This window comes from Cydia splendana, chromosome 22, assembly GCF_910591565.1.
Source record: "Cydia splendana chromosome 22, ilCydSple1.2, whole genome shotgun sequence".
NCBI classification, from domain to species: Eukaryota; Metazoa; Arthropoda; class Insecta; order Lepidoptera; family Tortricidae; genus Cydia; species Cydia splendana.
The window spans coordinates 7,268,010-7,292,426 of NC_085981.1; the positions used below are offsets into that span (position 1 = coordinate 7,268,010).

Sequence of the window (24,417 nt, forward strand, 5' to 3'; positions counted from 1 at the left end):
AGTGATATCGTTGCATTTTCTGTGAAAATACAAAACTTTACTGAAGCGATACGCGCAGTTGGCCGCGAAGTATATATGCATGATGTGACTGTTTCATCAATCGTACTGTCCAAACTTCCACCAGTGCTGATTTCTAAGTGGTCCGATTATAGTTTTGTACAGATAAAGGCAGGCATAAAACCGCGATTGGAGATATTATCTGAATTTCTTAGCCTAGAGGCGGAAAAGATATCGGCCACAGCGAACGCAAGTTTAATGTGCACTATGAATACGCAACACAATAACAAAAATGTCACTCGGGCGCAAGCTGTACTAGTGCAAGCGGACAGCCAGATGAACCGCAGTATTGCTCACGTAAACTGTCAGTATTGTAAAATGTCTGCACATGAACTGACCGAGTGTAAGAAGTTTAAGAAGGCGTTACGTAAAGATCGCTGGCGATATGTTAAACGCTCTAATGTTTGCTTTAAGTGTTTGAAAGCTCGTCACGAGGCCGAATCCTGCTCCGCTCCCGTATGTGATACAGATAACTGCGGCGGTGAACATCATCGGTTGCTTCATTTTGTTGGCCGCAACAGTGCTGATCCACCGAGCACGGACTCGACCGAAACTACGACGTCGACGCCGGCTATTACTACACCTATCGTAGAGACCGTAAACCACGTGAAAGCGACGGACACTAAAGTGTTTTTGAAGGTAGTGCCCATTAAAGTTCACGGTCCTAATGGCGTTTTCAGTGTAAACGCATTTATTGACGACGGATCTTCGGTAACGATGGTTAGCCGCGAGCTCGCCGCCCGCGCTGGGTTGCGCGGGCGCCCTCAATCTATACTCGTACGTGGTGCGTGGAAAGGTGACGACTCAGTGCATGACACTACAGTGTATAATGTTGATATATCAAGTGAAAATGATGAAGTGTTTAGTATTAAGGCTCGTGGTGTAATAGATTTGGATTTGCCAGAACAAAATGTATCCCATATTAACCTAGAAAAGTATTCTCACCTTAGAGCACTAAAAAATAAGTTGTCTCAAAATGTTGATATGAAGCCCGAAGTTTTAATAGGGCAAGATAATTGTCATTTGTTTATTCCTTTAGAGGTATGTGTAGGTAAACGTTATGAGCCGTTAGCTACTCGAACACCCCTGGGTTGGTCCGTGCATGGCCCAGTGCGGGTTCCGCACGTAGAAAGCTCAGCCACGCAAGCACACACGACGCTGCTCTTGTCCGGCACACCTGTGGTCGAATCTGAACTCGGCCTCCGCGAGTTGCACGAGGTGGTGAGGCGCTCTTTTACTATAGAGGCCATGGGTGTAACAGGTAAGCCAAGGCAGAACAGTGACGACGTGTCCGCCCAAACAAAGCTTGAGGAAACTGCGATTCTCATTAACGGTAGGTGGCAAGTAGGATTACCTTGGAAGGACGACAACTGCAAATTACCCGAAAGCTTTCCTATGGCTTTCAAAAGGCTACAAGGTGTAGAACGAAAAATGGCTGCAAATGAAGAATTCGCTCAAAGGTATCGCGAGCGCGTTAGCCACTTACTTGATAATGACTTTGCTAGGGAAGTGGAGAAGCCGCAGCCGACGCCAAAGACCTGGTATCTTCCTCATTTTGGGGTGGATAACCCAAACAAAAAGAAGCTCAGGCTCGTGTTTGACGCGGCCGCTAAATGTGAAGGTATGTCACTTAATGATCACCTACTTACAGGGCCAGATTTACTTTCATCTCTGTTCGGAATAATGGTTCGATTTCGTGAGAACAGAGTGGGAGTGACTGGAGACATAAAGGATATGTTTTTAAGGGTAAAGATTAGACCTGAAGACCAAGATGCTTTGCGTTTTCTATGGAGAGGTACGCCTAATGAGCCCGTAAAAACATATTCTATGACTTCACTCATTTTTGGCGCCAATTGCGCACCTTTCATTGCGCAATTCATAAAAAATAAAAATGCGCTACGGTTTGAATCAACACATCCTTCAGCCGTCGCTGCTATTTGTGAGCAGCACTATATGGATGACTACATACAAAGTCTACCGGACGAATCTACCGCGATTGAAATGGTAAGGGATATCATAAATATTCACAAAGAGGGTGGGTTCGAAATTCGGAATTTCACGAGCAATAATTTGGATGTGTTGAAAAGTGTGCCTACCGAGGCTCTAGGTGATGCTGCTGTAAAATTCAAAATAGGTCAGCAGTACGAAGGCGAACGAACGCTCGGGCTCATTTGGTACCCAGGGACGGACGAACTAGGTTTCGACGTGTCGTTGAAACGTGTGCCACTTGATATATTAAAAGGTGAGCAAAGACCAACTAAAAGGCTAATGTTGAAAGTTATTATGTCAATATTCGACGTGTTTGGCTTTTTGGCTCCTTTTACCATACAAGGTAAGATAATGCTTCAAGACACGTGGAAATCGCATGTCGGCTGGGATGACACCATTCCTGACGCTACATTTGATAAGTGGCGAAAGTGGCTGGAGCTGCTGCAGGTAATAAATAAAATTCGAGTACCCAGATGTTATCACCAGGCTGCGACAACAGGAAGCGTAGCAATGCTACGAGAGCCGGTCGCTACAAACGCTGCACCATCTCCACTGACGGGCGTCAGCGCAAGTGCTGCTGCAACAAGTTGTAAGTATAATAATCTGCAGTTGCATACGTTTTGTGATGCGTCAACAAAAGCAATGGCTGCCGTGTCATACTGGCGATGGAATGACAAGTTTGGAAATATCTGTGTAACGTTAGTGGCTAGCAAATGTCGAGTTTGTCCAGTCAAAGCATTGACAGTGCCCAGATATGAGTTACAAAGTGCTCTTTTAGCTGCCAGATTAGCAGATACACTGTTAAAAGAGCACAAACTCAAAGCAACGCGAAGATACTTTTGGAGTGATGCCACTACCGTGTTGCACTGGATAAAAAATGACACACGCAATTATAAGACTTTTGTTGCGAATAGATTGGGTGAAATCGACGAGCTTACGAGTGCATCAGAGTGGAGGTACGTACCTACTAAGTTAAATATTGCCGACACAGCTACACGTGAGGTCTACGATGAAACCATTTTTCAAAACGAATGGTTCAACGGTCCTACATTTTTGTACGGTGTAGAATCTACATGGCCGCAAGACTTAGTGGAACGAGATGTAAATGTTTCAAATCTAGAACGCGTAACATTGGTCCAAGAAACTGCTATAAACTCATCTCTTCCGGATCCTCATCGTTTTTCCTCTTGGTTGCGGCTTAAGAGAGCTACTGCAGCGGTTCTTAAGTTTGTAAACAAGTGTAAAAAACTTACAAGTGAAGAGGACTGCGAGACAATGGAACGAGCGGAGCGTCTTATATTGAAACAAGCCCAGCGAGAGTCTTTCGGCCAAGAGATTGCGGCAATAAAAGCAGGTAAGTGTATAGAACGCAGTAGCAGAATACGTACCTTATCACCATTTTTAGACGAGTACGACGTGCTACGATGTGGTGGCCGAATTGACGCCGCACTAGATGTTGCACATGATGTAAAAAGACCAGTCATCCTTGACGGTAAGCATCAAGTAGCGCGACTATTGGCCAAACATTACCATGAAAAGGCTGCTCACGATCAACAGGAGACTGTAGTAAATAATCTCAAGCAGAGATACTGGATAGTGAAGCTGAGGTCTACTGTTAAGTTTGTAGCTTCACGCTGCATGACATGTAGACTGAGGAAAGCCAAACCTGAAGTTCCCAGGATGGGAGACTTACCAGCTGCGCGTATGGCTCACCATCAGAGGCCGTTTACATACAGCGGATGTGATCTGTTTGGCCCAATGGAGGTGACAGTGGGAAGACACCGCGAAAACAGGTATGGTGTACTTTTTACTTGTCTGACGGTAAGAGCCGTCCATATAGAAATAGTTCATTCTCTGACAACGGATTCTATGATAATGGCACTTCGGCGGATGGCGGCACGAAGAGGTTGGCCGCGATATTTGTATTCCGATAACGGTACTAACCTGCGGGGCGCTGATTCGGAATTGAAGAAAGCCGTTCAGGAACTAGATGATGAAGTCTTGAAAAGAGAAGCTGCGAACGAAGGAATCCAGTGGTCGTTTATTCCACCCGCTAGTCCCCATTGGGGTGGGGCATGGGAACGACTGGTGCGCAGCATAAAGACTTCTCTAAAGGTAATTTTAAAAGAAAGAGCGCCCAAAGATGAATCTTTGAGCACTCTTATAGCCGAGGTAGAAAATATAGTGAACTGTAGACCCTTAACTCACGTATCTGTTGAACCTGGCAGTGATGAGGCTTTGACGCCAAATCATTTCCTCCTCGGTACGTCGTCCAGCTTACCTGTATTAGGTTGTTTTAATGATAACGACTTACATCTCCGGAAGCAATGGCGCAAGTCACAGCTTCTAGCAGATATGTTTTGGCAGCGCTGGGTCAGAGAGTACTTGCCGGTTTTGATACCACGACAAAAATGGAACCAGGAACAGAGGCCTCTGCAGGTAGGTGACCTGGTGCTGATAGTGGACCCTGGGGCTCGCCGAAACGTGTGGTTAAAAGGTGTGGTAAGTCAAGTATTCCCGGGAGCAGATGGTCGAGTGCGCATGGTTGAGCTGAAGACTAAGTCGGGAACGTTGAGGCGATCGGCAACACGCGTTGCACGAATTCCAATAGTAAATGAGTGCTGAGCCAGCACTGGGGTGGGGAATGTAGGCGACGGACCTATACCAACCTCCGTGCTGCGCGCGTGCTGGCCGGTAAGGATGCCGCGGCCAGCGCGCGTCTTTTGTTTTTGTATAATATTTTTTCTTCTCTGAGTTTTCTTTGCGAAAGTAAGCAACGAATATTTTGGTTTTCAACATTAATTGTATTTAAATGTGTAAATTGCTTCTAGTTTGTATATATTCTGTGTAACTTTATGTGCTGTGTAAATACTGTGTAAAAATAAACTGTACATACAAACTTTTACGCGTATTTTTCGTCATCGGCGGCCCGACTGCCTACACCGTAGATCCCTTAAGATGTATACATATATTATATTTTTTATAACTTTTACTGTCTCCTCCGTGTCCAATTGTTTACGTCGTATAACGTATAACGCTACGATGTATGTATAGTAAACAACATACTTACCTACCTACGTACCTATGTACTTGGGTTAAGCGAGTATAATTAGAAATTATTAGCATTATTTAATTTAATCAGTGATATCTATTCCCTTTCTTTTTGTACAGTAGAAACTGTCTATCTGTATTCGTAACGAACAATTAGGATACAATTTATTCCATAAGCCATTTATATTCACGATAAAAAGTTATGTCTATGTCTACTAGCGTCTTCGTGTCTTGAAGCGAGTGGATATCTACCTACTTATATTTTAGTAATTCTGTCTGACTTCATACTGTATAGCAATTATCATAATGCAACATTTTATGTTTTAAATCATTGTGTTTTATTGCGTTATAATAACCGTTTTGGGTAACATATGCCCTTTATGAGTTGTAATAATCAAATCGTTTTGTCTTAATTAAAATTTCACTGACTTACTTCATCAACCGTTTCCCGTCACACCCTGCGTCCCTGACACTCCAAGGGTTAAAACTTTCATTTACAAATGTTTTATAGTGATGGTAAATTATGTAGTTGTTTAATTAACTCTATTCTTTATCCTCCAGGAGCCATCGTCGAGCTCATCATCTCGTCATGGCGACCGCGTCACGCACCACGTCAAGTCGCACTCGCGGGACTTAGGCAACAGTCCGCTGTCCCGGGACCTGGGCAGCAGTCCCGCTACCACCGGCAGCGTGTCTAGAGAGTGAGTATAACAAGTATGCAGCCATCATCGCGCCCGTCGTCTCGTCATGGCGACCTCGTCACGCACCACGTCAAGTCGCACTCGCGGGACAGGCAACATTCCACTGTCCAGGGATCTGGGCAGTAGTCCCGCTACCACCGCCAGCGTGTCTAGAGAGTGAGTACAACAAGTATGCAGCCATCATCGAGTACGGCGTCTCGTCGTGGCGACCGCGTCACGCATCACGTCAAGTCGCACTCACGGGACTTAGGCAGCAGCCCGCTGTCCCGGGACCTGGGCAGCAGTCCCGCTACCACCATCGTGTCTAGAGAGTGAGTACTACAAGTATGCAGCCATCATCGCGCTCGTCGACTCTACAAGGCGGCCGCGTCACGCACCACGTCAAGTCGCACTCACGGGACTTAGGCAGCAGCCCACTATCTCAGGGCCTAGGTAGCGGTCCCGCTACCACCGGGAGCCTGTCTAGAGAGTGAGTACTACAAGTATGCTGCCATCATCTCCTCATGACGACCGCGTCAAGTCGCACTTAAGGGACTTAGGCAGCCCACTATCTCGGGACCTAGGTAGCAGTCCCGCTACCGCCGGCAGCGCGTCTAGAGAGTACTGCGACAAGTACATCGACTCGCCACTGTCCCAACCATCCTACCCTCCCATTCATCCATTAATCCTACCCCCACCACATCCATCCCACCCTTCATTTGTGATTGTAATTTTAGCATGTCATGTGTAGATTGTGAAGGTGTAGGTAGGTCGTGCTCTACGTAATGCAATGGAGAAGGCAACTTTATGAATCAACGTATATTGATACTATATTTTTAATTAATTCATAGCAAAACATGTCGGTCCCATAGCCTACAATATCTAAGTTCATAGGTATCTAAGTTCAACACCTGAATATAAACATAAATAACATAACGTAATAAATAAAATTGTTCTAACTCCTTTTCAGTCTAGAAGATTCTCCTCAGAAGAAGATCATAGCAGGCATCATAGCGCCGGGCGAGTACGCAGCCGCGGTGTATCACAGCCCTAACAACGCGTCTTACCTCTCTTCTGCTGACGAGTACGGCTCGCCGGCGTATAGAGGTAACGAAGTCCTATTATAATTATTATAATACTGACAATTCACTTGTTAGGAAAGTCAGCAATAGCAATAGGTGCAAGCATAGTTACGAGTATACTCTGGTAAACCAACGTTGTCAGTAGAAAAATGTGCGATACCTATTTCGGTACTAAATTTGTATCAGCTGGCGCCGTATGTTAAGGATTCCATGGACGGCCCACCGCACAAACGCCTCGGTCCTTAAAGAACTCCGAATGGAGAACACCCAACGTCTGTCCTCTATATGTCTACACCGTGTTGTTACCTACTTTGGCCATATCGCACGAAGAGGGGCCAACAATTTACAAAAACTAGTGGTGACGGGAAAGGTCGAGGGTAAAAGATCTAGAGGACGAAGTCCAAAGAGATGGTCAGACCAGATCTCCGAACAGCTGGAGCTACCTGTTACCACCGCCCTCCATCAAGCCACAGACCGCAACAGTTGGAGGCAATTCATAAAGCGCAAGTGGAGTCACGATCCTCAGCAATGGGGGAGCGATTAAGAAGAAGAGAAATTTGTATCAGAGGATTGAGAGGCCGATCCTTCGCGCCTACATTTTTCAAATTTGCCGCTATTTTCTACTGAAAAAGCTGGTTTGCAATAGTATAATAGTCTCATGTGCTATAAGGATTAAGACCGAAATAGATGTTGCAGTTTGGCTGTACAACTAAAATCTAAAACTTATTATCCTTGTCTTATGAAATGAATACTTAATAATAATAGAACCGCTTTAAATTTAGGTACTTAATAAATCCTAATTAATCTGGCAAGTGAAAATCATATGTAAATCACACGCTCCACTCATGACGTCCGGCCGTTACGTAGGTGCTACGTTAAAATGGTAATGAATCGCCAATAACCCGCTATTTCGGTAACGGCGTGACGCTGACGGCGCTACGCTTACATTTGATTTGGGCGAGAAAGTTACAAAGTACACGCCTTAGTAAACACAGCATTGTTAAATAATGACGCTTGAAGCAAGAAGATTTGGTCAATAAAATTCATAGTACTCGTTTTCTGTCCATCGAAAAAATTACCTAGTTTAGCTATAAATTTTATTTGAGAATAAGAAAATTAAGTTTTGTACATATTGTTAAATGTATCCTTTGTGAGGTAAAAATAAATTATACTAGGTATTTGTCTAGCTAGTGTAAGTACAGTCTAGTCTAGTGAGAGCAAAACTTAATTACTATTATGATTCTCTAAATTATATAATTAAATGTCAATAAATATAAAAGAAAGTCAAAAAGAAAATCAGAACGTCAGTCCTTACTTTACAGTTTCATTTACAATAGAAAACTCTCTTTTCGTTATATCAAGGGTAATGTAATCCAATTCAACTCAATCTGATACTTCCACTTTTAAATTTAGTTAGGACACGAGGCTTTTCCCAATAACCGCTCCGATATTGCCAGCGCCGTGCCAATTGCATTTTCCTACAAACTACAGACGCGACTATAAGTAATTCATTTCATTTATTGCTCCGACACCGAATAGCTTGAACTTTATTGATTGTATAATAAGGTAGAAATTATTTGGCAATTCACAGAATAATTCTAATAACCCGGCTACCAGACAGGTGTTTAGTTTTTCATACTAAACTATTCCAAGCGGGCAGCGAACGTTGCATCTCAGACTGTCCAATACTCTGGCTGTGTAAATGTACCCCTAGGTGGTCTAGGTCCCTGACAAATCTACACTTCTGCACAATCGAATATCACTCTACAGAGGTAGTGCATTATTATTTTCCATCGTATTTTCACGGAAACGTACGAACGTGTCTTGCTATTGCTATTGCAGTCAGTCTTGGAAGTACTGAGGTTGACTGAAGTAGCATGACAAATACGAACGTTTCCGAGAAAATACGATGGAAAACAATTATGCACTACATCTGTACTCTTATGTATCTTACAAATAATGGTATAGAATTGGTCGCCCTTAGCAACAACTTTTGTTTTAATTATTGTCCGTATGACTTTTATAAGGAAATGCCCTACTGATGCAATGCGGTATAGCAATTTAGGACTTCCATCTCTGGGAAGTGTTAGCCTGAGACAGACCATTATTTGTAACCTCCAATCACCAGATATTGGTACTGACCGACCACTGACTAACAGGCCGCCGGACGATATCGGCCTGTCAGTTAGAACAAAAATTTGACAGCTCCGAACAACTGACAGGCCGATACCGTCCGGCGGACTATTAATCAGTGGGCCCCTAAAGTTACACATAAACTGGTTTATCTCAGGCGATAGTATAAGATAATAACAATCTCTCACACACACGTGCTAATAGTTTATTGTCGAACGTCAGTGCACTCGTGACGTCACTTGGCAACGAGCGCGCTGCGTGAACTGACAAGTTAGACGAACAGTAAGGCCTCTACAGACTTTGCAACAAATCGCAATGCAATTTTAGACAATTGCCGGCTATCCCCCTTAGGTATTCATAAACGTTTACTAAAGTTGACAAGCCGATAATAATCGTTTGTCCCTTTCCGACGTATTGGTATGATGGAAAGGGACAAACGATTCTTATCGGCTTGTCAACTTTAGTAAACGTTTATGAATAAGGGGGTAAGTAGATACAATGAATTAAATCGACCGAAGAAATACTGCAATCTTAGAGCATTTAATAACTGGAGTCGCCTTTAAGAGCCGGTGTAGCTTTATTTGACGTTCATATAAGCGCATTGTAATATGCCTACTTGAATAAACTATTTTTTATCTTTATCTTTTACCCCTCTGCCGAAAACCTTGCACAATTGTGCATACTTTTGTATGGACTGACGTTTATCTGAATTGGCTATTTGTACGTTACGTATAAATAGCCATACTTTTAACGTGCCCCTCCCCCGCAAAAACTTTTTTGTACATAAAAAACAAGGCGTCTCCAGTTACTAAATGCTCTAAGACTGCAATGCAACACAAACTGCATGTAATTATCGATGAGATGTGTAGATGCCCTTAGTTAGCACATGTACTTGTAGCAGTACAAAGAACGATACAGTCTAACATACGCCTGAGGATCCACCGCGAACATTTATACTTGGTCAAGCTGATCTTGTCAGTAGAAAAAGGCGGCAAATTTGAAAAATGTAGGCGCGAAGGGATATGGTCTCATAGAAAATTTTAATTTCGCGCCTTTTCCTACTGACAAGATTTGCTTGACCGTCTATAACATCGAAACATCGTTATCAGGCGGCCTAGCCAAGGTGAGAATCGCTTGCGGTTCGCCATCGAATCGCTCTGTGTCTCTATCGCTCTTCCATATTAGTGTGACAGTGACAGTTGCTTTTTGTTCGCTACGGATCGATAGCGATCAGCATGTTGTCTACGGGGCCTGCCTCTCTATCGCTCAAATATGCAAGAACGATAGAGAGGCGAAAACGAAATTTTAATTGTGATCAGATCAGAGAGTTTAGAATAAAACACGTGCTGTTGTTTTATTTATCGTGTAACGTCAGTGCATTCCTGAGGGCCTAACGCGAACCACGTTCGACGTGTTGCCTCTCTGTCGCACTAGCAAATTCGTACGTAAGTGTGACAGGGAGGCAACACGTCGACGTCACTTGGCAACGAGCGCGTTGCGTGAACTGAATGAACTTGTATAGTCCACTTAGTGAATATATGAATATGGATCAGTACAAATACTGTAATAAAGAATCCATAATTAATGGATAATGATAATCGATAGAGAAACTTGCACAACGTCTGGTCGGTCTTTTGCTGTAAAAATATTATTTAATATCGAAGAACAGGTATAGGTACCTATTATATAGTATAACTATTATCATCATCAGGCTATATTAGTCCATTGCTGGACATAGCCCTCCCCTAAAGAGCGCCAAAGCGCCCTGTCTTCAGTCATAACTATTATACTTACTTCTAATTTAGTGGTGATTATTTAATTTTATTGAGAATAGTTCGATAATCTTCTAATTTAACACTCGGTCGATACCATTCATCAAACCAGGGTTTTAGTAAATTTATTAAAATAAGTTTGACATAAGTTGGCGCAAAGCACTACAACGGGAGTTTTGGAAATCAAGGGAAAAGGCCTTTGCCCAGCAGTGGGACACTATAACGGGTAATAAAAAAAAAGTTTGACAATTTCCTAAACCTATGACCTATGTAGGTCCGTCATAAAAATAAAAAAAAGAACATTCTGTCTGACTGATGATTTTTTAAAGCATATTGTATGTATTTATCTTGCTAATTATTTAAAAATCTTAAATAGTAAATTTACAAACATTAAAAACCTTAAGTTGCCTGGGGCATCATCCCCCGGACCCTGGGGTATGTATGTATTAGGTACTTATGAATGTTGTAATCTAAAATGAGTAACACGAGTAATATTTATGAGTTACATATTTTTTTTTCTATTAATTTCAGCAGCAGATGGTGACTACACGAACCATGGTAATTATAAATATTATAGTTTATTAAATATATTTCCAATTAAAACTACTCAAATAAAAAATAAAATAAGTACGCCAGATTTTTCTACCCTCCATCTAAGAATAAATAATGTGAAGTATATATAAATGACTAAAATAATCTAGGTTACCACAGGCAAAGACATATGTAACTTCGTATAAGATGAATGAAATCTAAGGAAAAAACGTGCCTCGGAAATCAAGAAAAAGTTATTCTCGGATAGATGGCGCACACAGCACACACCTTTAGCCTATGCTCGGCTAGATGGCGTGACGACACCGTTTCATATTTAACAATTTTAACACTAGATATCAGTGAATGAACATGGGTCAAAATGATATAAAAATAATAAAATCATTTATCCATGTATATACATTTTTTTGATAATTTTATACGTTTTCATTTTGAGTTTTAGTCGTGTGTCGATAGATGGCAGTATATTTACTGTGACTACAAAATTTACTATGACAGGACCCCTATATACTATCTATTATCTTTGCCACAGGGAAGGAAAATTAATTTGATACAATGAAATACTGATAAGCATAATCAAGTACAAAAATACATACCTATAAAATTGCCTGTTTCATGTTTTAGTGTGAAAACCAGAAACGCGTTGTTTTGCTAGTTCGATCAGCGCTGTGACCTTGTAAAGACGTATTTAAACGCGCTTTGTACTTTAACCCAAAGTGGAGATAAAATATAGTGAATACTGATTTATCTAAAAAATCCTTGAGAAAAGTGCAAATTTATTAACACTCTAAATCGCACCTTATTACGCGCGCGGAAGGTTTAAATTTTAACGTTTTGTTAGTGAAAGTGTACGTAAAAGTTTTAATTATTTTTCAAAACAAGTGATTAATTATGATTTTGCCGGAACTACGTCAGAGTTTGGCTAATTTATTCAAGAGTAAGTATGAAACAATATTTTCGCGATGAATGGAAACTTTTGCATAAACGATCAATAAATTTAGCATTTAGTAGCATTCTCCCATTAGTATCCTGTCCCTTTTACTTTTTGTCTGCAAGAAAAACATATTAGGAATTCGCCAGTAACTGGCCGGTTTTAGTAATTGGCCACCAAATTAATTCTATTCACCTATAAACAGAGTTCATTTTAGGGTTTCGTACCATTACGCAAGAAACGGCAAAAAAAATCACGTTTGTTGTATGGGATCCCCACTTCTGTTTTTAGTATTTGTTGTTATAGTGGCAACAGAAATACTTCATCTGTAACAATTTCAACTGTCTAGCTATAACGGTTCATGAGTTACAGCCTGGTGACAGACAGACGGACAGCGGAGTCTTAGTAATAGGGTCCCGTTTTTACCTTTTGGGTACGGAACCCTAAAAAAGTATGCTTCCACATTCACAGCTAAAGTAGAAGTTTGTGAGGAAACTGTGTTTGTCCAAATATGGTGTTTGACAATTCAGTTACCACATAGGTACGATTTTTTCATAGACTTTACAATCAAATCTTCTAGAAGCAAAAACTCCTTAAATATATTAAGAACGGGTCACTCACGTATTTTAAAACGCTTCGAAAAACTAAAAACGCTCGACATGTTTCACTCCGTACCGAGTCTCATCAGGAGCTTGCGTTGACGGTGACGGTGACGGTTCTTAATATATTTAATATATCTGTCTCACGGAAGTTTTGTTATTAAAACCTCCTTGTTTTAAATATAGATGAAATAATACCTAAGCTTCATAGCTATCTCGGCGGTAATAGCTGACTATTACTAAACTAAAGACCAATTTAGACGATGCGAGAACTCGCATGCGAGTTTCATTACATTGCGGGTTTTGATCGGTCGGTTGAATTGGACGTAACCAACAGTCTGCAATGTAACTAAAATCGCATACGAGTTTGCGCGCCGTCTAAATCAGCCCTAAATATATTTTCTCAGACGACAACGATGGCGCGAACACAACTTCGTCGAAAGCGCAAGCCGCCATCATGCATCTACAGAGCAAGGTCGAGCGGACTAAGGAGCTGATACGGTTGGAGCAGACCATACGGGACGGTAAGACCAAACTACCTATTCCGTGCATGACGGTGGCGCCGCCCTAGGGGTTGTGGACATAATATGTATATCTTCATACCATTTAGCAGCTGCCAACTAAATAATAATATGTAAGTGTATGTTGACAGTTGGCAGCTGCTAAATAGTATGAAGATGTCGTCTCACGAAAGTTCATATTTTCACCACCTCGTGCGTTGGCATCGCTTATATTTCCCCTACCACCTAACTACGGTAAAGGTTTTTTAGCATATTAGGTATAGATGGTCAAGCAAATCTTGTCAGTAGAAAAAGGCGCGAAATTCAAATTTTCTATGAGACGATATCCCTTCGCGCCTACATTTTACAAATTTGCCGCCTTTTTCTACTGACAAGATCTGCTTGACCAACTATATCTACAATCGCACTAAGGAAAGAAGCTCATGAATCTGACTATCTAGCGCCTTTTTCAGTCAAAAATAGTCAGTATTATTTGTCCAAGCCTATATAAAACAAATGTGTGCAAAATATCAGCACCCTGCGACCGCCAACCGACTTCTGTTGATGATTATAAATGTATTTTCTACAAAAACAATGGTAGACATATTTTTGTCAAATAAACAATTTGAATTTGTATTTTCCGTTCCTTGTTTTACACACGGCTACGCGTTTGCGAATATGATTAATCCTTGACACAGAGTTCACGTACAGTCACCTGCAATAATATGTTACTCTTCGAAGGCCGCAAAAATATGTGACACGCTCTTGTGGCTCTACAAATAAGATCTTGTCAGATATTTTTGCGGCCTTCGCTGTGTAACATATTATTGCAAATGACTGTACAAACAGCAACACTCCTTACTGTACATCGGTGGACCTTATTACAAAAGGCGTAAGGTCCACCGATGTACAGTTAACAGTGTGGGCGATGGTACTACTCAAAATAACATAAGGCCCAAGGTATCTATAGTACTTATTCAGAACAGAGTTGCTTTTGCTTTGTTTCGTTCAGTTTTTGAACAACGCAAAATCAACTCTATTTCCTACATTGTAGGTTCAAATTTCTGTGTTTCAATCTACCTCTGTTTTAACTCGCCTCTGTTTTCCCTAGGCATAATGTTAACCCTTTTCCAGGCATAGAACGATTTATCGACCACAAACGCGCCACTAGAATTTCAACTTTAGCATTCCGATTTAAGATTCAAATTAGATTGCACTTCGGGAAATTTGACTTGTCTTCAAATGAATCATCAAAGCTGAATTCATTGGAATACATGTATTTGGATTTTTCGGGAAAATCTTGTAGATTGGTGCAGCCAAGGGTTAAAACATTGTTTATCAAACTGCACAACGGGACTTAATCGCGTATTTAAGTTTTAAGATTTACCTCCGACGTTTCGAGGACGGCGTTGTCCCCGTGGTCTCGGAGAAGACTGGCTCAAGTTGACAAGATGTTGATGTCAACTTGAGCCAGTCTTCTCCGAGACCACGGGGACAACGCCGTCCTCGAAACGTCGGAGGTAAATCTTAAAACTTAAATACGCGATTAAGTCCCGTTGTGCAGTTTGATAATGTTTAATAATCGTGAAAGTTTAAATCAGTGTAAAACATTGTTTACCATAAAACTGCTTTTTTTCCTCAGACAACGTGAACGAGTACCTAAAAGTAGCAGCCAACGCCGACAAGCAGCAACTGCCACGCGTCAAAGCGGTTTTCGAGAAGAAAAACCAAAAATCCGCGCTCTGCATCGCGCAGTTACAGAAGAAACTAGAAGGATACAACAAGAGAATCAAGAATTGGGAGGTGAGTATTAATTCTTTAGTAAGCCGTGAAGAATATTGTAGATTTGGCGCTGTCTCCTGGGACACCGTGAAATATGTATTTTTTTATTCGTCTATCTCTTTCACTTGAGCGAGCGCGATAGAGATAGAGGTAGGCGAATTTTGGTATATGGATTTCACAGTGCCCCTTGCACGTGGAGATTGCATTGTGCTTTCTAATGATCTCAACTCCCAAGAGATCAAGACAAAAGAGTAAAATTATTTAGTGTCATGGAGAGATAGCATCATGGCACCATAAATATGAGCGAATGCGCAAATGGTAAAGCCATACTTTTTGATAAATATAATGGGGTTGAAAAGGGTTGACTTTTAGTATTATCATTTTAGTTTTCCATGAGATATGATAATTTTTAGAATATTCTCGCGAACAAAGAACAAGTTTCAACTCACAGTGGCAATAAAACCAAAATTAAAGTTATAAAAAGTGTATTTGTTTTTTTTTTGATATTTCGATTTTACTTGTACATATTAGATGTTACAAACTGCGGGAGATATTTGAATACGGAACCCAAATAAAAAAAACTAACAGCGGCATATAAACGCTTTCAAGTTAACCCGCTTACTCTCTATTCTTCATGGCTACGGTAGGACTATACATGGTAAGGTAATTCCTTATGATCTGAGAAGATGGTGATTTCGCAGCAGCACGGCTCGAGCGGGCAGGCGCACCGGCAGCCGAGGGAGGTGCTCAGCTACATGGGACAAGGGTTGAAGTAAGTGCAATCTTTTATAGCTAAGTTTTATAGCTAAGATCGAATTTCTATTAAGCTTAGAAACAATTTAAACGTGGAAAACCGATAACACTTACAATGAAAAATTATAGAGTCTGTGCGGAAAGAGAAGAGTCGTGGAATGTATGGGACCCAATACATTGTATACACACGATGTCTTTGTGCTGCTCAGAATTAATAATCTCCGTCTCGGCCATACTGACAAAACTACATGTCTCTATAACTATATGCATTTTTGCAATCGGCATCAAATACGTGGAAGTGGCAATAGAACACATACTTATTCCTACGTGTTTCAATATATTTGGTCCATATTTGGTCACTTTGTTCATCACTATCAGTCTATTTGATGATATTATTATTGTCTAATGCGGGCTGTACACACTCCTCGAGAGACCCTGAGACAGGCCGAGAACGAGTGTGTACATGCTGCTGCCTTCTCGTCTCGCGCTTCTCCGATTGGATCGGAGCGGTGCCGAGACTCGGCTCTCGACGAGTGTGTACAACCGACATAAAATAATGTAAATCTAATGTAATGTAAGTGATTTATATAGATTATATTATATATTTCGCAGGAGTGTAGGAGGCAATATTCGCGACGGCATCACGGGGCTCGGCGGCAGCGTGATGGCCGCGCCGAGAGAGTTCGCGCATCTCTTCTCTCGCTCTAACCGCTTCGGCTCCGCTGACAACATCTCGCAGCTCGCCGGTCTGTATCTTCTTACCGTTCTGTGGTTTATACTCTTTGAGCGCTAACTTTATTGCCGTCACGCATGTCTAAAGATGTAGTGCATAATTGTTTTCCATCTTATTTTCTCGGAAACGTTCGTATTAGTCATGCTTTTTAGTCATACTCAGTACTTTTTGTACTGAGACTGACTGAAATAGCAAAACACGTTCGTACGTTTCCGTGAAAATACGATGGAAAATAATTATGCGCTGCAACTGTAATAAGTTGCGATGATGAACTTGTCAGAAGTTATAGATGACAAGAATGAATTGTGACAGGATGCGCGATTGTCTTCTCCATGTCATATTTTTGGATTTTAAATCCTATAATAAGTATAATCACATGAAAACTGATACAAAATAATATAAAATTACGGCGCCTAATTTTTTAGTCTTAAAAAAATATTGTTTTGCCGAAAACACGTAAAATTAATATATTTTGTGATAACATTATAATTGCCGCTTTCATTTGATTAGATTTTTTTAGGATTGCATAAAAATTCAAAAAGAAATTGAATGGAGAATCGTGCATTTTTAGCTGATTTTTCGTCGCTTATGAGTGCATATTTATGTCGCCAATCTATGGCGGCAAAAAGGTTGGCTGGTATTAAATCCGTCGTCGTGCAATATTGCATAATGTCGTCTAATCAGCAGTACCAATAGTTAACGAATTATATTAGATTTTCTTCTAAATTTCGTATTCCGCTTATAATGGCTGTGCCTCCCTGGTGCGCAGGGTGAGAGCCAGCACCAACAGTATCCTGAAAATGATCTCGAGCAGACTGGACTGTCCGTACATGAATCGCTGCTGTACAGTCTCAAGTGGAAGCGTTCAGCGGTGATCCATGAATGGACGTTGTAATTTGTAATTTACTTAATCTAAATTGTTTCTTTAAATTTTATTTTTGATATAATTTAATTTGATTTCATTTAATTTGATTTAATTTACATTTTATATTATAGTCCTACTAACCTTAGTTATAAGTACAACATAAATTATGTAACTAACAATATAATGTGGATCATGGTTATCTGAATAAATAACTTTATTATTATTATTATAATATTTGGTATATCTATATTCAATATAAAGTTGCTTTCGCTAAACCAAAGCCTTTATAGCATACAGGCTTGATGTTTTTATAGTTAGCGTTAAAACATCAAAGGCTTGTCATTGTGGTACTTTGTCACTTTGTTATACGGTAGCAAAGTACAGTCAAGTGTAAAAATATGGGTGCACTCATCATACTCAAAAATATGTCACTTTGCTCTTACTCTTATGACAGCGAATTAAGAACTATGGGACATATTTTTGAGTAACTTGTATGCACCCATATTTATACACTTGACTGTACTAAGGCCGCGTTCCTATATTGTCGTAACGACAAATAGTTGTCAGTAAAATATACTACAGGACGATTACCGTTCTATATGTGTATACCACCATTTAAATGTACAGGCCACGACGAACTATCTGTCGTTACACTATGTCGGTAACGCGACCCTAAAAACAATACAACCATTCAGTGTATTTGCTTTACATGTCTATTTTACTCTACAAAACATACATTTGCAACATATATACGAGTCATATAGTATGTACTATTTTATAACGTATTGTATGTATTTTTGTCGCAGAAAACACAGGTCCTTGTAAGTATCTCGTGTGGAGAAACTATCATGCTTCCCTAATCATCATACACATTTTATTGGATGGTGTTATCAGAGAAAGAACCATGAATTTATTTAGACTTAGCTAGAGCCGTTGTACAGTGGCCGTCAGATATATCGGAGCGGCCAAGGTGTTCACAATATCTGAACACGCACTCTAACGCCTTGACAATAGAGGCGTGTTCAGATATTTGTGAGCGCCTTAGCCGCTCCTCCCGCGATAGATAACTCTTGAGCTAAAATGAATTTATTGATCGGAATTAATCTTCTTTGTCTTGGTTTATTAATTACTACACATTTGATGTCTGAAAAAAGTCCTAAACCTTGTGTCTAAACCAAATTACTACATTCTGCTTAACACCATCCACGTAAATAGAACCTTTTAGAAACATATGTATATTTTATAACAATTATAACTTTGCAACTTGTAAAATATCACAACCCTTTTTACAATAGTAGTAACATTCATTTACGATTCATTAGTATGATGAATTCCATCTATGTACCCTTTACACTATTGTATTGTAGGTTCTTATTGCGTTAAAATATCATTCCACTGATTCCACTAAAACCGTCTATTGTTTTTATAAAAAATAAATTAGCAAATCAACACAACTGTAGGTCAAGACTCACGGAAGTTATGAGAACATCTTACGAAATCTTTTGTTCCAAGTTATTTATTGTTTAGCTGTTTTATGCTATGGAGCTATGTATTAACTTTATACATGTATTTTTTTTTTTTGCGACAATTTAGTTTTAAATCTAACCTCTAGCGGCCTATCACACGAGAAAAATTGGCAGTCAAAATTAAATCAATGGTATTAGAAAATATAATTGAATTAGTTTTATTCTAAAATCGCACGAAATAAATCAATTTAAATTTCATTGGAGGCAATTTGAACCTGTATGAGGACTTTGAGACCCTAGAGGTTAAAATAAAAGTTTAGTGTGCTTTTTATTTTCCAAATTTGAAGCGTTGGGGCTGACAACACCAAATAACAAAAACGTATATAAGAATTAAAAAACTATAATACCACGTTTTACCAAAACGATCGCTTTAATCTCATAATATGGAAATCACTTGACAAAATGTACTTCATACAGATAGGAACATTCATAGTATTCAATTATTCATACAACCAAATCAGATAGGTAACTCCTAACACTTAGAGATAAACACTAGATATTATCTGCTCAATGTCACGGCTCTCGTCACTACGTTGGCTAACCTGTGTTGACTCATACTACTAAAACAGGTGAAACGAATGTGTCATATTTAAAGCTATTCAAATTTGAGTTTTATACTAGTGTTAATAGAGTTGCAATACGTTTGAGCACTAATGGCATTAATGATGTGGAGTGCTAGGACTAACGAATATGTAACATTTTGAAATTTGAGTTCTAAGCTAGTATTAATAGAGTTGCAATACCTTTGGAGATTAATAGCCTTTGGGACGTCATGATAGTGAAGTAGGTTTTAGTATTATGTGATTGCAGTGTGCAAACACAATGCGACAGTGTTGTGAGGGATTGTCATAACTACCATGTTGTTTAACAAATGCAAGAAATGTAGGAAAAAGTGTAAGGTGTTTTATTATTGTTTTATGAGTTTGTTAACTTATGTGCTACTATTGTGTTATATAACAAACGGTTGATGTATTTGTGTTTAGGATAGGTCAAGGTAGGTCCTTTTGTGTTTAATTTGCATGTTTAGAATACTAATCATTAATCAATGAATACCAATTTAAATTAATACATTTCAAGTTTACCTAAATTACATTCAAGAGAAAATGGGTCATGTTTACGATATATTTATAATGTTTCACTAATTACTTTTTTTTTTATTACATTACGTGCCTATCGTGTTTATTTATAATTTATGTTATGCATGTATTACGCATACTGCATTAAGAGTTACTATTAAAACAACTATATAATATTCCTTATTTCTCACTAATCTTCATTAACATTTCATTTTAGCTTTTATTACCACAAAACAACTTATAAGTACAATTCTATTGAATACTCATATTACTCTTCATTATTTTGCACTTTACTTGTACATTAATTGTTAGTACATATATCATTTCTCTCCCACCGTACATAACAGTCGTAACAGCCATTAGAACTCATTCAATTTCTTACCGTATTCACACGCAATAAGTTCCAAATTTAAACTGGCTTTTCCAATGGCTGTTAAGGCTTTTATTTATGTGACAGATTTGATGTCGTCATGCGCTTCTTGTTTAACCTTTTGAACGCCATTTTTCAAACCAGAAATGTGACGCACACGCCAACGTGATTGGTACAATCTAGCATACGCTAGAACACTTGTTACCAATCTTGGCGGTCTTGTTTCTTATCACATTAGTAAAGTAACATTATTTTTTACAATGATGTGTGAAACAGACCCTACGGTATTATTCTGACATAATATGCAACTATTATCTTCGAAGTATTTCAATTTCAAACAGATTTCAACTTTTGCTGAACATAAAAACAACTTAAAAACATGCAACATTGCAATTCAAACCAGCATAGTATTTATTATTTGTATCTATTGATTACCGATTAAGTGATTAGACAATACCTTTGCCAGTTCCTTTCATGGAATCTATGGTAAAATATTAAAAAAAAAACAGATTAATAAAATATATAGTCCCTATTAGATCTGTATTTGGCTCGAGAACTCAGAGGTCGAAATCTGTATGATAAACCAGGTCATTCTCTTCATAGCTATCCAATTTAAAATTGCAGTGGTCATTTGTCTATATTTCATGAGCTATTGTACAAAGCAATCACAGCGTCTTGTGAGTTTCGTTGCTTTACCGTGTTGTCTCTTTCTTGCACGCCAGCCCCACCACACGCGGAACTGAGAGGTAAATACCCGCTACGCAACTGTTTCGCCAATATAATGATATATTTGCTTATATTTAGGCATACCTTCCAGTGCATTACAGTAGGCATCAAAATAAAAAGTTTAGCTGTCACAATGTATTTGCTGCTGACTGTACCAGAGATTAAAAAATAATAGGGACAGCTAATTTCAATAAAAAAGATGCGTTCCTCGTAATTAAAAAAGTTTATCTAGATGGTGTAATATTAGCGAGGTCTCAGCTCTTTATTCTGAACCCGCCAATACTAAAGGGAAGTATGTACTATGATTTTTTACCCGACTGCGCGTCGCAGAAGAGGGTAATGTTTTTGTAGTAGTCTGTAAAGTATTCTATGGAACGTGCTAACTATGTAAACAAAAGTCACTAGTAAATTCATCATTCTTTGACAATTTCAATATGGCGGTTTGTTTACATTTTATAGATGCTTGTGTTGTGTTTCTTTCTTGTGTTCTACCGTAGCGCCAAGATTACAAGTCCATTTCGAATGAGGAGTCATTAATTCGGTTTTATGGCCCTGTGGACGTAGGCATCGTTTTCTGTCGAATTGTTTTTATTTCCGAGGAACGTGACTTTGCCCGTAGTTTTGAGAGTTAAAAAACTAAATTATTGATTCAGTTTCATAAACTGTACAATTAAACAAATACATTTTCTTTCACAATTACCAGCGGTCTACAAAGTGAGGTTTTTATGTAAGACGTCTTAGAATTGTCATACTAATTATTCAGATATTCGCTTTGCTAATTTTCACGCTGTAATACACAATTACTTTGAGCAATGGAATTTATTTGCTTGCTGCAAACAAAATTATAACATTTATAAAATTTATAATGCACGTATTTATAAAACACGGTTTCTTAGGCACGTACTGTTACTAACATTACTAAACCTAATGTATTTATAAATACAAATTCTGAATAACACAATTTATATTAAGTACACGGTTATAGGAGCGTATTTTAAAGTACACTATGTTTTCTAGAGTACACGTAACCACATACAAACATTGAAATATGTACCTACAGTAAATTATACCGTTTTGATCTCTTGTTACCGCCTATTTGCCTTATAAGGCACAACCAATCATAACCCAGTATTGAGTGTTTCTACAACATCCAGCGAACGCGTCCTCCGAAGGCTCGCGAGCGTCCGAGGCAGGGGAAGCCGCGCCGAGAGGGTCCACCTTGCCCCGTGCCGCCACCTCGCCCGCGCCCAAGTTCTCCCCTGAAGCGTCTCCCAGCAGCAGTGTCACCAGTGAAGGAGCCGTGTTAGTATTATTTATATTAAGGGGATCCAGCTCCACCTTGCCTAGTTCTCTCCCGAAGCGTCTCCCAGTACCAGTGTCACCAGTGAAGGCGCCGTGTAAGTATCATTTATGAGGCTTCACCGTACCCAGTACTCCCCTGAAGAGTCTCCTATCAGCAGTGTCACCAGTGAAGGAGCCGTGTAAGTATCATTTCTGGTAGTAGATGGCGCTGTTCTGACTACCGAAACGCGCTGCCGATGTGTCTTCCTATTCCGAATAGGAACGATACTTACGTTTAGTTTACTTTTAGTTGCAACATAAATTAACAAAGAATCCATTTTTTGGCACCCTAATCCCAATAATTGGTGTAGATACTTTATGTAGAATTGTAAATATTGATTTGCCACCTAATCTGACCTTCCAACCCAAAAGAAGTTGCCTTATTGGAATTATTCCGGTTTCCTCGCAATATTTTCAATGAAGAGCTTTCAAATCAAATGATATAAGTTTGTCTGTCACCAGGCTGTATCTCATGAACCGTGATAGCTACACTTGAAGTTATCACAGACGATGTATTTCTGTTGCCGCTAAAACAACAAATACTAAAAAGTACGGAACCCACGGTATTAGTATTTAGTATTAGTTAGATTACAATAATAACGGAAGAGCGGTGCCTCCCAACACAGGCATATATTGCTTACCGGGAGACACCGTCCCTCAAATTATATGTACTGTTTTTTATGAAATAAAGAATTTTGTATTTTTTGTACCCTCGGTGGGCGAGTTCGACTCGCACTTGTCTGGTTTTTTTAACCTTTTGGACGCCAATGACCGATATATCCGCACCGCAGGTCCAACGTCAAAGACCACAGAGCAACATAGACCTACGTGCATATGCATAAAGTTCAATTTCAGTTTTGACACTTCGGTGACGTGGCGTCCGAGTGACAGCTTTTGTGTTTGACACGGCGTCGAAAAAGTTCATGTAATGTTTTCGTTGCAGATATCCGACGCAGCCGGGCTCCAACAACTTGTCAGAAGCGGCGCTGAGCCTCAAGCCGATCCTCAGTGAACTAGCCGCGCGTCGTGAGGACTACGAGAGGCTTGCAGAGAAACTCGACGCGCTTAAGGTTTGCAACCAACCTCATTTACAAACTAACTTAACCTATAAAAAATAGGGTATTTGACTACTAGTCAAATCTGTTTCTTTTTTCGAACTGTCAAAACGATTTTCCTACTATGGAATTTATATGAAATACTAGCATGTGACGTCACAATCAAATTACCTACTTTATAGTTTTATACGAATTTTAAAATACAAATTGTGTTTAAATATAACTGCAGTCTACGTTTCGCTATTAATCTTCTGGTGCTTTATTTCATGCATGGTGTAAAATAATTTATTTTAAATACAGTCAAATACCCTATTAGTTTGTTAACATATTGGTTGTAAGACCATGCTTACTTCATGGAAAACGGACCGAAAACATTAAACCTGGAAAAAAAATCAAACATTGACTTCGAATTTACGCAGCATCATTTACGCACTTTATAAGCCATCCATTAATTACATCACACGAATTTCTAGGTTTTTTGACCCCTCCCCCCCTCATTGCCACACTTGGTCACGTTTGGCAAACCCCTCCCCCCCTGGTGTGGCGTCACGTGCATGACCCGTAACTGTAATTCGTTACTTTATTTCATTTACGTCAATTTCGGTGAACCTCTCTGTAGGGCAAATAATTAATAATAATATTTCTACGATAACTAAGTAAACTTATGTGTTGTGATACAGAACCTATCACAAGAGGTGTCAGACTTGACGGAGCGGTTACAGGAAGAACGGTTCAAGACTGAGCGGTTAGAAGAACAAATCAACGATCTCACTGAACTACATCAGAATGAGGTAAATTACTATTTTTTAACTTATAACAAATTTCTAACCTGAATAACTTATTTTTT

The 24,417-nt window shown here is 39.5% G+C and overlaps 1 protein-coding gene across 1 annotated transcript in view; it reads left to right on the top strand.

The window, feature by feature from the left end:
- The window catches only part of LOC134801522 (transmembrane and coiled-coil domains protein 2), a 97,486-nt gene that overhangs the window by 64,077 nt on the left and 8,992 nt on the right, over positions 1-24,417 (top strand). The window contains exons 4-15 of the mRNA XM_063774134.1: positions 5,659-5,798; positions 6,748-6,884; positions 11,296-11,322; positions 13,251-13,367; positions 14,986-15,146; positions 15,827-15,897; positions 16,491-16,624; positions 18,283-18,297; positions 21,171-21,194; positions 22,329-22,476; positions 23,459-23,585; positions 24,251-24,361. Of these exons, the coding sequence (XP_063630204.1) occupies positions 5,659-5,798; positions 6,748-6,884; positions 11,296-11,322; positions 13,251-13,367; positions 14,986-15,146; positions 15,827-15,897; positions 16,491-16,624; positions 18,283-18,297; positions 21,171-21,194; positions 22,329-22,476; positions 23,459-23,585; positions 24,251-24,361 (1,212 nt within the window). The remainder of the gene's footprint in view (positions 1-5,658; positions 5,799-6,747; positions 6,885-11,295; positions 11,323-13,250; positions 13,368-14,985; positions 15,147-15,826; positions 15,898-16,490; positions 16,625-18,282; positions 18,298-21,170; positions 21,195-22,328; positions 22,477-23,458; positions 23,586-24,250; positions 24,362-24,417) is intronic.